General features: G+C 43.9%; 1 protein-coding gene across 11 annotated transcripts in view; it reads left to right on the top strand.

Moving 5' to 3' along the window:
• LOC142582887 (uncharacterized) overlaps window positions 1–15,261 on the top strand; it is a 98,901-nt gene that overhangs the window by 32,874 nt on the left and 50,766 nt on the right. For 9 of the 11 annotated variants that reach the window (XM_075693004.1, XM_075692990.1, XM_075693065.1 and 6 more), the window contains exons 5-8: window positions 6,221–6,437; window positions 9,864–10,015; window positions 11,895–12,080; window positions 12,595–12,803. In XM_075693004.1, the coding sequence (XP_075549119.1) occupies window positions 6,221–6,437; window positions 9,864–10,015; window positions 11,895–12,080; window positions 12,595–12,803 (764 nt within the window). Of the gene's footprint in view, window positions 1–6,220; window positions 6,438–9,863; window positions 10,016–11,894; window positions 12,081–12,526; window positions 12,804–15,261 lie in introns of all 11 variants that reach the window. The other 2 variants (XM_075693013.1, XM_075693073.1) reach the window with 2 other exon arrangements.

Genomic DNA, 15,261 nt, shown 5'->3' with positions numbered 1-15,261 from the left:
CCAAATTTCGAAGCAGTTGCACAAACAGCAGCTCGCGGACTCGTGGCAAACGTGATAGGTGGCAAGACGTCTCATTACATCCTGCTCACCGTCGCAAGCAGCGTGCATCCTCATATTATCCTGACATACCAAAGTTTCCGTTTTTGAATGCTTCATGTACTTATGTTGCATTCAGTTGCCTTTCTCTTTTTGTGAACAGAAGACAAATATTGGGACAGTCCCGAAATATTGATGTAATGGCATCTGGCAACAAAACAAGCCGTTTTGGCTTGTCTAGAAGAACTTCACCTCCTAGTTTATCGTAATACTGCATACTCTCCATGTCGCTCTCCGAGAAATGTTTTTGTCAAACATAGTTGCGAGACGTTAGCTCTCCATCTTTCCTTGGTATTGCACGAGCCCCTACTTGCAACTGTGCGGAGTCACAAGGAACCTCATAAAAAATTATGTTTTCCTTGCAGGATGCATAGTCAATGCTGCAGTTTAGCACGGCACATTTCCGCCCCTTTCTCAAATGGCTAGGATGGAAAGTGGTCGCCTTTGTAGCAACATGAGAAGCACGCACACATGTCGGAGAAAACGGCATCGCCGGCACACGGGGAGAGCCTGTGAGGACAAGAGAGACAGAAAGCTGGCAAACCGTGCTTAAAACCATGACAGTTGTTTCATTGAAGTACATCGCATCCTAACTAATCTGTCCTTTGCCTGCCAAGGTCACCTACGCATGTGCGACGCACACCGCACGCAAGTGAGTGAATTCATGGGGCTGGCAGACATCGTCTGTTCAGGGATATTGTTGGTAGCTCCTCAAAGAGGCAACGCGGCATTCATATTTGAGCACTACAAAGCTATTACTGCTGCTACAGTTGAGATATGCCTATCTTAAGCTTATCTGAAAACTCCGCTCATCACGAAGTCTCCCGAGATCATGAAAAGTGGTAATTTACCAATTTGTTTCTCCAACACTGCGTCAAACACACAATTAAAAAGATTACTTTCTTTTTCTTCTTTTCTTTTTTCATACAAATGTCGCAATTGTCACTTGTGCTGCGGAATGTTCTTTGGACGCAGTGTCACCTGTCACCACTGTCATCTGCACACTTGTTCTGCGAATCGCACATGAATGTGCCCGTCTTCATGTCCCTTACAATATGCCATTCAAATGGCTAATCATCATATAAAAAAATGCTGTTTGATTCGAAAGTGGCTTTCAGCTGGCAAGACACCTGCGTCCATTTCCACTGAGGTGTCCCTGAGAGTAAAATTAAACACGCTCAGGGCGGTCGGTGAGCCCACAAATCGCACAGAGTCTAGCGTGCTGCTCTGTGATGTCTTTTCACGAAAGGTGGATGTGGTTGTGTAGTGGTTTTGTTAAGTGCAAACCATAATGTAACAATATGTCCAAGTTGGGGTTGGGATCAGATTCAGTTTGGCCAATTCAGTTTGGAACCTGAAAATGGTGTTTGTGGAAATTCTGCAAGACAAATCCGGCAGTGCAGACATCTCCATTTCGGCATTCCATGCCTGGAGCCACTCGGTGAAAGGATATAGTGCCATCCACACTGTCTTGTGAGACGCACATATCGGATCGGGAGGCCTTCTGTGTTCTTGAAGCAGTGCGGCAGTATGCCTCACTGCATTGCATGTTTGTACTGCGATGAAGCTTACTAAAGCAAATCTGCACATTATGGAGCGCAAATAAGACCCAATTGCTGCACAAGCCATCCACATTTTAAGACACACCTTGCTTATTTTTTTACTGCTACCCTTCAGATTCATTGTCTTGTTTGACAGCATCTTTCAAAACAGTACCATTTCGTCGGCATGAATATTTCCCATGAAGTTGGAAGTGATCGCAACTCTATAGGAGAAGTGCACTTGCAGGGGTGCAGCAAGGTGGCAGTATTTATTTATTTACTTATTTGTACATACTGCAGCACATTAAGTGCTATAGCAGGCGTTGGTTAAGGGAGGGAAATTATACACAGTAGAATACCATACAGCGATAAGAGTGATGTCCTAAGACCATACATCTTGGATGGCGAGTACAAAACTTTGGGATGGGCATGAGTGAATAAACCCAGGTAAGAAATTCCAGTCTTCTATGGAATGAGGGAAAAGGCTGAATTTAAACATGTTAGTGCATCCAAACTAGGGCATCAAGTTTAGGTTGTGATGTCGTCTCGTCGACGACTTTGGCGCGAGGTTAGTATAGTTGTTTTTTGAAAGTCTAACAGAAGAATTGACGGTGCTGTGCAAAATATCTAATGATGCTATGCAGTGACATGAACAGAGCAAAGTTAAATTCAAGGAACGAAGTGTAGAAGAGGGTGAAAAGTCACGATCATAATGGTGATTACAGCTTTTTTCTGAATTCTTTCTAGCCTGTTAATCTCATAGAACCGGTAATGCACTCTCTCACCAGAGCAGGATTGGCTACCCTGGTGCAGTACTTGGCCAGAACCTCCTATATGAATACAACAATCAAATCCCGGCGCTCAGTCCCCAGCAGCCACAAAGCAACTGACCACGGCGGCGGTCAGATCTGCGACACAGCAGAGGGTGCTAAGAATCCCTGCCTCCGGACAGGCCGCCATTGGAATTTCAACCTGGCAACGTTTAACGTTACAACGTTATCTAGTGAGGCGACTGTAGCAGTGTTATTGGAGGAATTAGAGGGTAGTAAATGGAATATAATAGAGCTCAGTGAGGTTAGGAGGACAAAAGAAGCATATACAGTGCTAAAAAGCGGGCACGTACTGTGCTACCGGGGTTTAGCAGAGAGACAAGAACTAGGAGTCGGATTCCTGATTAATAAGGATATAGCTAGTAACATACAGGAATTCTATAGCATTAACGAGAGGGTGGCAGGTCTGGTTGTGAAACTTTATAAGAGGTACAAATTCAAGGTAGTACAGGTCTACGCCCCCACATCCAGTCATGATGACCAGGAAGTCGAAAACTTGTATGAAGACGTGGAATCGGTGATGGGTAGAGTGAAAACAAAATACACTGTACTGATGGGCGACTTCAATGCCAAGGTAGGCAAGAAGCAGGCTGGGACAAGTCAGTGGGGGAATAGGGCATAGGCACTAGGAATAGCAGGGGAGAGTTATTAGTAGAGCTTGCGGTACAGAATAATATGCGGATAATGAATGCCTTCTTCCGCAAGCGGGATAGCTGAAAGTGGATGTGGAGGAGCCCGAACGGCGAGACTAGAAATAAAATAGACTTTATACTCTGCGCTAACCCTGGTATCATACAAAATGTGGACGTGCTCGGCAAGGTGCGCTGCAGTGACCATAGGATGGTAAGAACTCGAATTAGCCTAGACTTGAGGAGGGAATGGAAGAAACTGGTACATAAGAAGCTAATCAATGAGTTAGCGGTAAGAGGGAAACTAGAGGAATTCCGGATCAAACTACAGAACAGGTATTCGGCTTTAACTCAGGAAGAGAACCTTAGTGTTGAAGCAATGAACGACAGTCTTATGGGCATCATTAAGGAGTGTGCAATAGAACTCAGTGGCAACTCTGTTAGACAGGATACCAGTAAGCTATCGCAGGAAACGAAAGATCTGATCAAGAAACGCCAATGTATGAAAGCCTCTAACCCTACAGCTAGAATAGAACTGGCAGAACTTTCTAAGTTCATCAACAAGCATAAGACAGCTGACATAAGGAACTATAATATGGATAGAATTGAATATGTTCTCAGGAATGGAAGAAGCCTTAAAGCAGTGAAGAAGAAACTAGGAATGGGCAAGAATCAGATGTATGCGTTAAGAGACAAAGCCGGCAATATCATTACTAATATGGATGAGATAGTTCAAGTGGCTGAGGAGTTCTATAGAGATTTATACAGTACCAGTAGCACCCACGACGATAATGTGAGAGAGAATAGTCTAGAGGAATTTGAAATCCCACAAGTAACGCCGGAAGAAGTAAAGAACGCCTTGGGAGCTATGCAAAGGGGGAAGGCAGCTGGGGAGGATCAGGTAACAGCAGATTCGTTGAAAGATGGTGGGCACATTGTTCTAAAAAAAACTGGCCACCCTGTATACACAATGCCTCATGACCTCGAGTGTACCGGAATCTTGGAAGAACGCAAAGAAAATCCGAATCCATAAGAAATGGGACGCCAAAGACTTGAAAAATTATAGACCGATCACCTTACCGTCCGTTGCCTACAAAGTATTTACTAAGGTAATCGCAAATAGAGTCAGGAACACCTTAGACTTCTGTCAACCAAAGGACCAGGCAGGATTCCGTAAAGGCTACTCAACAATAGACCATATTCACACTATCAATCAGGTGATAGAGAAATGTGCGGAATATAACCAACCCTTATATATAGCTTTCATTGATTACGAGAAAGCTTTTGATGCAGTCGAAACCTCAGCAGTCATGGATGCATTACGGAATCAGGGTGTAGATGAGCCATATGTAAAAATTATTGAAAGCTATCTATAGCGGCTCCACAGCCGCTGTAGTCCTCCATAAAGAAAGCAAAAAAATCCTAATAAAGAAAGGCGTCAGGCAGGGAGATACGATCTCTTCAATGCTATTCACAGCGTGTTTACAGGAGGTATTCAGAGACTTGGAGTGGGAAGGATTGGGGATAAAAGTTGATGGAGAATACCTTAGCAACTTGAGATTCGCTGATGATATCGCCTTGCTTAGTAACTCAGGAGACCAATCGCAATGCATGCTCACTGACCTGGAGAGGCAAAGCAGAAGGGTGGGTCTGAAAATTAATCTGCAGAAAACTAAAGTAATGTTTAACACTCTCGGAAGAGAACAGCAGTTTACGATAGGTAGCGAGGCACTGGAAGTGGTAAGGGAATACATCTACTTAAGGCAGGTAGTGACCACTGATCCGGATCATGAGACTGAAATAACCAGAAAAATAAGAATGGGCTGGGGTGCGTTTGGCAGGCATTCTGAAATCATGAACAGCAGGTTGCCACTATCCCTCAAGAGAAAAGTGTATAACAGCTGTGTCTTACCAGTACTCACGTATGGGGCAGAAACCTGGAGGCTGACAAAAAGAGTTCTGCTTAAATTTAGGACGACGCAACGAGCTATGGAAAGAAGAATGATGGGTGTAACGTTAAGGGATAAGAAAAGAGCAGATTGGGTGAGGGAACAAACGCGGATTAATGACATCTTAGTTGAAATCAAGAAAAAGAAATGGGGGGCATGGGCAGGACATGTAATGAGGAGGGAAGATAACCGATGGTCATTAAGGGTTACGAAATGCATTCCAAGGGAAGGGAAGCGTAGCAGAGGGCGGCAGAAAGTTAGGTGGGCGGATGAGATTAAGAAGTTTGCAGGGACAACATGGCCACAATTAGTACCTGACCGGGGTGGTTGGAGAAGTATGGGAGAGGCCTTTGCCCTGCAGTGGGCGTAACCAGGCCGATGATGATGATGATGATGATGGTGGTGATGATGATGAATCTCATAGTGCTTATAAGGGTTGCAGACAACAGATGCGTAGTCAACAACAGGATGGATTAGCGATTTATATAATAGTAGCCTAGAATCTTTTGGAGAGTTGAATGCTGGAGAGTTGGAATGTTGTGGTGAACGGGAGTATGGTATACGCGTAGTATAGAGTTATATTTTTACATGGTATTTTCAAAGGGATGTTAGAATGGTTCGATATAGGCAATAATTTGACATATTCGAGTTTGATATATCTGGGGTCAATAAAATGTCTGTCGCTTCTGTTTCTTGACATTATTCATTTTAAATTTGGGAAAATTTATAAAATATGAGGTGATATCTCAATTTTTGTACATCACACCCATAGAATAGCATGTAAACAATAGGAATGTGCCTTGCATTTCCTCACCAAACGATGACGCTACCGTGCCTCCTGCTCGTGCTGTCACAGGTGGATAGAATCTCCTCCAAAAACAATTTTTTTTTCTCCGTGACATAAATGCACAAGGTAAAACTTTCTAATTTTTGGCATCATGTTCTTATAAGGTGGCTTCTAACTCTTTAAAAGCAAGGCAGGATAGTGGGCTAGTTGGTATTACATTATACTTGTTGTGTTTGTTCATGTCTATCCATTTGTCCCTGTTTTTTCCTTCACGCTTCGAGTGTAATAGCACTAGTCGTAAAAGGCGATAACTTTTTGTGTTTACCTGACACGCATCCTCTTTCAGCAATATTAGTTTGATTAAAAAATGTGATCTTGATGATCTCAGATTGGTCAAGCTGTAGCTGTGTCAAGGGCTGGCACAGTGACTGCTGTTGTTCAGACGTCGAGCCCAAGTGGTGCAGTAGCAACAAGCGGCACCAGCAGTCTTGTGACATCTGTGAGCAGCAGCTCAGCAGCCGTGCAAGTGCCAGGCAGCAAGTTTCACTATGTGCGTCTGGTCAGTGCTCCTGCAGCAAGCACACAAGCCAGTACAGTCCTTGGTGGTAAGCAGAAGTAGAATGATTTTAACTCTTTCATTACCGCTACAAATGTGCTCATTTTCGATGCTTTTTATGTTTGAACGTTTTACTTCACGACGTATTAGGCCCAGTGTATACCACAATATATAAAATTATAGCCTGATCATTGTTATTTTGAATGAATCTAAAGCAGTAATAATTGCTCAGGCAGTTCTTGAGAATTCTTGTGTGAAACTTCAAAAAAGCACCTTGAGGAACATGAATAAAGGTAATAATTTGCTATTTTTAGTAGAAATACTACGAGTAAAAAAAATCTGAAGTATACAAAATATGCAACAGACTCTTGTAGTTTCCAACTTTTGTAAGTCATGTCACAGAATAAATTGCGAATATTTGTTGCCATCAGTACTGTCGTATTTATTCGAATCTAGGTCAGTAGTGTTTTTCAATATGCCAAACTCTAGGGTTGGCTTAGATTCGAAGATTTTAAAAAGTGCACCAGGTTGTAATTTAAAACGATAAATATGGTGCATAGCTAGCGCCGTATAGAAAAGTGAGTATCGCAGCCGCTATTTTGGCCTGTGTCGTATTGGCTTGCGGCGTGGCCTATAGCGTGGCGTCATAATGGCACCAAACAGGCGATGCCACTATGTGCCACTTTCAAACGAAAAGTTGTGCCAGCCATAGAGGCATCGTCAAACGTTCAAGCTGGGCGGGACTTCAGCATCAATGAGAAAAACTTCCGTCGTTGGAGGGGGCATTGGGGGACGCTTTTTGCGTGTGCCGCGATGAGGAGATGATAGCGAGAAGGAAAATAAGTGGCCCAATAACAGAGGGGAGCTATTCACCGAGATCACGCATGCATAGGCGCTCGGACGCGAGCTTGCGTGCGTCTGCAAGCGGGCATGTGGTCTGGGCTATGGCGACGAGGCTAACAGCGGTGATAACATAGAGTGAGCTCGGCGTGTTCATATAAAAAAAAATGCTGTTTTCATTTTGTGAATGCTGACCTGACATTTTTGTTCGGTCTACATTCGATGTAAGTTCTTTTTTCTTCTTTTCTTTCTTTTCTTTCTTCGGAAATTCGGTGGTCAGCTTAAAAACGGGGCCGGCCTAGATTCGAGTAAATACAGTAGTCATACTGATACCCATGCTTTGTAGGAAAGCAGGAGCTTTGCAAATGCTAAAACAGGTAATTTCCTACTGTACAGGGAACATTTGTTTTTGCTCATTGCAGCAGGCACCCGGTTTGTTTTTTACTGCTTTGTTTGAGCTATTGAAGCAATGGTTTTTAGGCCATACAGCATGCACAAGACTCTTCATACTGAATTATTGCATTAGGTCAGCTTTTCTATGAAAGCCAGGTGGTCTAGTGTGCATTCAACTGGCACTGCAGCCTCCACGTGCTTTGTTCAATTCCTGTACAGTGCTGTACAGTAATGTGAAGTGTTGTACAATATTGTACAGTAATGATTAAGGGCAGTTGCACATGTGGTGTACAAAATGTAAGAGGTTAGAGGGCTAGTCAAGCTTTGGTCGAAGGTCGGTCTGAAATTGACTACGTGCTCTTGTGTGAGTGAAAAACTGCACACGACGGGAAGGTCTTCTCGTAATAATTTGTACATACACTGTCAAAACCCTGATGGGTAAAAGCAATTGGTGGTGGGAAAAATAAAATTCTACTTGCTATTATCGAACACATTATCAAAACACCCACTCTTGAGCATCAACTGTTTGAAACGTCGTTAATACCGCCTAGACATCAGATCTGGAAATTAAGCAACCTAAGCAAAGCTTGTGTCTTCGTTGCTGCTGTCATTTAAAAATTTCATTGCCGAATCGGCCAAAGTGCAAATTTTGCTTTGTTTTATTGAGGAACTGCTAGGAGCATTGGAAGCTAGCTTTGACAATACCTCCAGTCGAAGTTTTGTTTTTCCAGGCTCCCCACTCTGCCAAAAATGGTCAAATCTGACAAATAGTTAAGGTTCAGTTGTCATTTTAGACAGTGCATGATGTTGCTAGTAGAAGAATTCCAGTGAAGATGTTAACAGCACATGGGAAAACTTTCGATCAAATTTGGCCGATTTCTATAGGTGCGGTAACAAAAGAGTTAGTGACCATTGCACTTGCACCCAGGTGAATCATTTGCAGAATCACCTGTTGTGCACAGGATTTAAAGTGTTAATGCCAACAAAAGCCAACCCTGACTCTAATTTAAGCTTTTCTTTTTCCATTCTTTCGGTTCACTTTCGGTTGCTCTCATGTTGAAATGGTAGGGTGAGGTAGGATGTTTTGGATATACAGTTTTGGGTACTGCTAAGCTGACCATGTTGGACTTATTTACTTTGCTATAATGTCATACTGTCAGTACCGTTGTGGACAAATTTTCTTTTTATTCCGCGTCAAATCTTTTAGTTTGTGGAGATGGAAAGTTGTCTTGTCTGCCCTTTTGTACAAAGCGGGCAGGGGGAGTTATGTTCGGGGATTAAAAGTTTCATCTTTTCAAAATGAAGTCTAGCCTGCCTTGGCCTGTGTAATGTGATTAAGAGGCCTTGTGTCCACAGTAATTTTCAATCTGGGTTTTGTATCACATGTACACTGTGATGGTGCTTTTCAAAGTAGTAAAGTCTAGAGAATTTCTGTCTGCCTTAGCTGATCTTGTATTAGTGCAAGGGTCTTTTGCTTATTTTTCTTGAGCGAATGTCTTGATATTACCCACTTTCTCTTTGCTTGGTACTCATGACTATCCTACCATCCATCTATAGGTCAGAAGAATGTCTTCTTGATTAAAGCAATTTTATCAATAAAAAAGTATCTTTATTGTGTGATTGTGCTTTAATATTAGCTTCACTGTATGTCCCTAGTCATGTGACCTTCAGCTGTTGACTGCAGACCATGGAACCTTTATCAAATAACTTTTTCAGCTTGGAATGTAGAGAAGTAGCAGGGAACACGGGCAGTAAATTGTCCTTTTTCCTTTTTGGCTACTCTTGTTGCTTTATATAGCAAAAAATCGAGGCGCATGATAGGGAATGCTGTCACACCTATTTGTAGCTTGCCAGTGAAAACACACTCAAGCAATGGCTGAAGGTTGCATAGGGAGGTGTCTGCGCTTGTGCATGTTCATCTGCATCCTCCCAAAGAGCTTGAAAAGATGGTAGACCCATTCAGTTGTCTAGTGGTTGAGCTCGTCACATGCTGAAAGGGGAACTGAGGTTTCTGTAAAGCCTCACATTATATTTGAAGCATGGTTCTGAGTATTATGTCAAGTGCTTTCTCACATTGGCTAACTTAAAATGGTATGTGCTGCTTGCACTGAAACTTCAGTATATGTGGTGCTACTTTTCAGATATTTTGCCACCTCTAGCCTTTGTTGCACATTTATTAATTGTAAATTGTCATCCCTTGGCACCATCTGTGTTTTGTGATGGCGCTGGCATTTGCATGCAGCAGCCAAGCCTCCAACCCTTGTGCCTGTAACCTCAGCAAGGCCTCTTGTGCCAGCAGTGCCTGTGACCGTAGCATCAAGCACTTCCAGTGCAACTTTACCTGCTGGTGTGCGGTTGACGGTGCCCATTGCCCCAGCTATTTCAGCCCAGCAGGTATGTCGTCCGTAATGGTTTGGGTGAGCCATTTCGCTGCTTGATTCTAACACTGCAAGAAGATTTTGCCACTTCATCCATAGCACTAAAAAAACTACTGCAGGGAATGTGACATACTGCACTTGCTCGATTCTAACGCTCACCCATTTTCTGTGACAGATTAAAAAAAAAAAAAGAAAACCTGCTCTCGATTTTAACATGCACCTATTTTCCTTGACCAAACAAGAAAAAAAGTCCTTTACAGTACTGAGCACAGTACTGGAAGATATTTTCCACAAATGTTGATAAGAATGTTTTATGTTTGACACTTTTTTCAAGTGTCAAAGCGCCAAGACGCATCAGAGTTGAAAAATTTTTCTGATTTTGGCCGTGTTTGGAACTTTTAAACATTTTTTTTTTTTTGTGAACACCATTAAAAAAAACGCATGAAATTAATTTACTGTGAAGCATATTAAAATGAGCAGAAAGGTGTTTCGACGCAATGTTTTAGTTTGCATTTAATTTGGCTGTGAAGTCTGGAAATATTCTAGTAAACAGTAGGAGGACACTCGCGCCGCCGCTTTCATATATTTTTTGGCTTGCTGGGGATGCTTTTCAGGAGAGAAATTTTAGGTCCTGTGCAGTTTTAATATTCCTACATGACGCATAAAAAAAAAAGCAAAAATATAAACCGTACATGCATGTCTGACCTCTCGTGGAATTACCCCTAAAAGCTACATTCTAAAAGTGTGTTTTAGATTCGAGTAAATACAGTGGTTGCCAGTTGACCTTTTGGAAAGTGATGCTTTCTTCGAAGAGGCTGCCATGAGGCCCTGCGTGAATGTCAAATAGTGCGTCATTGTTTGCTTTGCTCCCATCAGTGTAGCTAGGGTGAAAAAAGACTGACTGCTGTCAAAAATTCTTTTTAACATGAATGCAGCTTCTTGCGCGCAAGACGAAGACGAAGAAGAGGCTGAGACACACGAGCGCACTGTGCTCGTCTGTCTCAGCCTCTTCTTCGTCCTCGTCCTCGTCCTGCATGCAAGAAGCTGCATTCATGTCCTACCAACATGCCCAGTCACCTTAATGATCTTTTTAACCCCTTCAGAAAAGGAAGTTGTTGAAACGCATTACGCAAACATGCTAATCATGTAAACGTGCTCTTTTTAAAGGGCTTCTCACCAGGCCCCATTGCAAATTTGGGTTATCTACTGGAACTTGTGGATGCCATGTAGTAAAAAAAAGGAAGAGAGGGGGGGAGGGGGGCGTTCGGCGCATGAACATGACACAGCCTTTTGGCACTGGTATGGGAAGAGGCGGGGAAGGAACGTCACTTGTTGACACTACTTGAGGCAGAGGGGGAGAGAGTCCCAGTTGGCAGTGAAGCTTACTTCCTAGTGGTATGGTAACAGGGACTGTTAATTTCTTCTATTTCTACCAATAATGAACCAGTTTGAAAAGTTGTTTCGTTAACACTCCTCAGAATTGATTTTTGGCAAGCTTCCCCCCCCCCCCCCCCCACACCTAGTTTATGCCATTTTAGAAAGTCCAAATGGTGCTCAAATCTAAAAAAAAAAAAAAAAAATCACATCAAATATTTGTGAAAATGGTCTTTCCTGTTATATTAAATATTTTATGAAATTGGATGTGGTCAGGCTCAATGGTTGGGACTGCTGGCGTGGAATTGACCCTATTGTATTTCCAGCTGTGTTGAAAACAAAAGGTGTGGTCTGAAAGTTCAAATTAAATTATTTAGTAGTGTCAAGACTCGCCGTTAGGCATTGTTTTGTTGTTGTGAGCCACAGTCCTTTCACTGTGCTCATAAACTGTGGAGTTTCAGGTCAGCACCCATACAGTATATTTAGTCTCTGAACATTGCTTTGGCCATCTTTTGATGCAGGGATCATCGACAGGTGTGACAGTGTCCAACTCACAGCGAGTACTGATCCCTGCATCGGCTGCCTCAGTGCGCCCATCACTGCCAACCGGACCACTGAGTAGCCTGCCGACAGCAGCACTCATTTCCGCTGGGGGAACATCCATGCAGAATGCTTTTGTGGTGGTGCCTGCCCAATATGTGGCCCAGGTAGGCATTACATTCTTTCTTATGTCACTTGATTTGGCATGGTCAGTGGCAGTAGTTGCCTCCAGTGCAGTGGCATTGTTGCTACTCGCTGAGCCGCTGCATTGTTTTTGGTGATCAAAGCAGCAAAGCCTTATTGAGAGTGCTGTCTGAGTGCATGTGCTTCCACTCAGCACCTTCTAGACTGCCGGTAGGGTTTTTAACAAACACTTGTAACAGTCAGCTGCCAAGAAAGTGTCCACAATCATTGTTTTTGTAGGATACACTGGCACCAAAGTGCTTGCTGGCATTTAGCACTCGCTGACATTTTCTCCGCATACAGCATTCTAGATGACAGAGCACCCGAGCATGCTATTGGTGCAGCCACACTTGTGCCAACTGTGCCGGTTGCTTCTTCATTGGCCAGAAGTGTAGTGCATGAGTGAACTGACACCATCCTTCCCTTGAAGGAGCTGGTTTACTGGCCACTGCCTGAGCAGAGGAGCAAGGTACAGGAGCACCCATGTACTGCTTGCAGTTCCAGCAGGGCACGCAGCCATCAGCGTCCCCTTCAGCAGGCACATCACGGGTGGTGTTTCAGACGGGAACTGGCCTCCTGGGCAGCTCCGGAGGCTTTGTACCCATTGCAGCAGCCACCACACCTACCACAACCAGTGTCTCAGCGGGGCCCGACCATAGAGAACCACCAGCAGCAACAGTGCCTCCTGCTAAAGCTCAAGTCAACGGGTGTGTGCAAAAAAAATCCTCTCTCCTTTTATGCTTTGTTTTCAAAATGCATTTTTATTCTATTTCTTTTTCTATGTTCAAGAAACATCATGGCCGAAGTAACATGTCTCTGCAGTTCCCTATATTTTGTTATAATGATCCTACCTTTTCAACATTTGCTAATTGCATTCAGTGAAATCATACAGACCTCCATTTTCTTTTGTTTGGTACCTTGTAGTTGCATATGCTCTTTCAGTACTCTATGCAATGCTGCAGTGCTTGACTCTTACTCAGCCTGATCTTTTTTCCTCATTTTCTCATTCTAATTTTATGTGATATTTGTACACCATGCTTCTTTCTTTTGTTCTTTTTTTAATAGTCTCTGTAATCTCTCCTTTGATGCATGTAAGTGTTGCACCCCTTCCATAGCAGTTTCCTATCTGTTTCCAAATCATTTGTTCGTTTAGCGCAGTTTAGTAAAGGTAACAACAGTAATGCTGCTGAACTTTAACAACAAAGTAGTATGTTAAGGCAAGGCTTCTGCAAGCTCGCACAACACTTCTGGTGGCCAGTCTTGCTAGTAAGCATTTATGAATAAAATCTTGAGAGAGAAGCTCGACAATATCATGGTCAAGTGCCCTAGATGCCATTTTGTTTGCTATGAAGGTTGTACATAACAGTGAACATATACAGGTGCATGCAGCAAAGAGGAGTGAATTATCAATTAATTCCTTTTTTTTTATTGTATATTCAAGGCCCAGCAGGTGTAACAGAAAGTGTGTATGGAATATTGTCAAAAACGAAAACAAGTGTAAAGGGGAACGTCATTTGCAGCTATGTTGAAAAGTGGTCATTTGCTGCAGACTTGAACACTCTTCTGTCTTCAATGGTGGCAATAGAGAGGCAAAAGTGATTGCACTCTTTGCTTGTCTTTGGGGGAAAAAAAAATATAAAAACAGATTATTGGAGCAGAAAGGAAGAGCCAGTAAACTCCAGCTAGCTCCATGCTGTAAAAACTGAAAAAATTTTTTACAAACGTGGAGTACAGTCGAACCCGGCTATATCGAACTCGCAAGAAAATGCCTATCAGTTCGATATGGAGCATAATTCGATAAAAGCCTGCTAAATAATTGGATGTCATAAAAGCACATACCATTTATAAAATCACTTTATTGATGGAATTAGCTTAGTTTCGCATGAAATAGACCTGCATGTTCTTCTGCTTGGGCAATATTGCTGCCTGTGACGCACCCACTTTTCTACATTGTTTGAGGAGTCGGAGCAGCTGAGGCCGCAACCTTTCGTATTTGCGCAGAAGCGCCGGACTAGTGCGAGCGCACCAATTGCTTCAGAGGGCGTGGGCAAAGGACAGTCGTTGCTTTCCTCATTGTGCCTAATTTCACTTGTGCTCGGTACGATGTCGGAAATGTAATCTTCGTTTTCAGGCTCTCCCGTGGTCGCGACACCTTCTTCTGCACGCACGAACTCGTCCACCGTTGATTCATCAACAGCTTCCAGAAATTCTGACAGCTCGCTCCAAACTTCGGCAACACCGGCAACGGCTTCGTTGCATTCATCAGAATTTACAGTCATCACCGAGCACGCGGAAGCTGGCACGGCCGAAGCAATTTCGGATGAACCACTCGTACACGGCCGTGCATACGCGTCGGGCGCCACGGTCACCGGGTCGCGAGTTTGGCCGCTTTAGCCCTAATCTCCCCCTTATTCTTCAAGATCGTGCTGAGAGTGCTCCTTGGAATCTTGCACGCTGCGCGGACATCCTACTTGTCACCGCGTTCGACCCAATTTATGATTTCAAACTTCACGACAAAAGGCGAATTCTGCCACTTCATCAAGCAACAATGTGGGAGAAGGCCCACAAGACGCACACACAATGAACCAGAAAAGCAGCGAGACAACTCGCACTTTCGCTATCTTGCATGATGAGGGCACAAGAGCCTCTGAATGGCTGTCTGAGCAAGCGCTGCGGGTGGGCCAGGATAATTTTTTGCAGGGGGGTGTCGACGGCTCACTCAACGCAGCGCGATCAGGGTAGGGGAGAGTGGTTGGATGGAGCCGCGCCGCCGAGTTTCCTCGCCACCGCAAGGGAAAGCCAACTTTTGGGGGCACTTTCCCGCTGCTTGACATTGTGGGCTTCTCCTCCCGTACTCTTGGGACAAAGGAACGACAACACAGTAGTGCAAACAATCACAAGGGCATTTATTGCACCTTTCATAGATCAATGCCTGCTAGCCGAGTTGCTATCCACAAAACATGCCGATGGGCGCGCGACAAATCTAGAAGTCCGACTTACCGCGACCGCATAGCGAGCGAATATGTTCGCCCCATGCTGGATCCCAATGCCTGGTCGTTCGCGTGTACGGTCACGCCAACGGTGGCGCGTTCGAAGGCGGCCACGCGAGACGGTCTCGCAGAAGCATGGGTAGGCGCACGCGCGGCACGGCACGTCCGACCCGCT

Source organism: Dermacentor variabilis, chromosome 1 (assembly GCF_050947875.1).
Source record: "Dermacentor variabilis isolate Ectoservices chromosome 1, ASM5094787v1, whole genome shotgun sequence".
Taxonomy (NCBI): Eukaryota; Metazoa; Arthropoda; class Arachnida; order Ixodida; family Ixodidae; genus Dermacentor; species Dermacentor variabilis.
The sequence above is the reverse complement of the archived record's forward strand: the minus strand, read 5'-3'. Positions and strand labels throughout refer to the sequence as shown.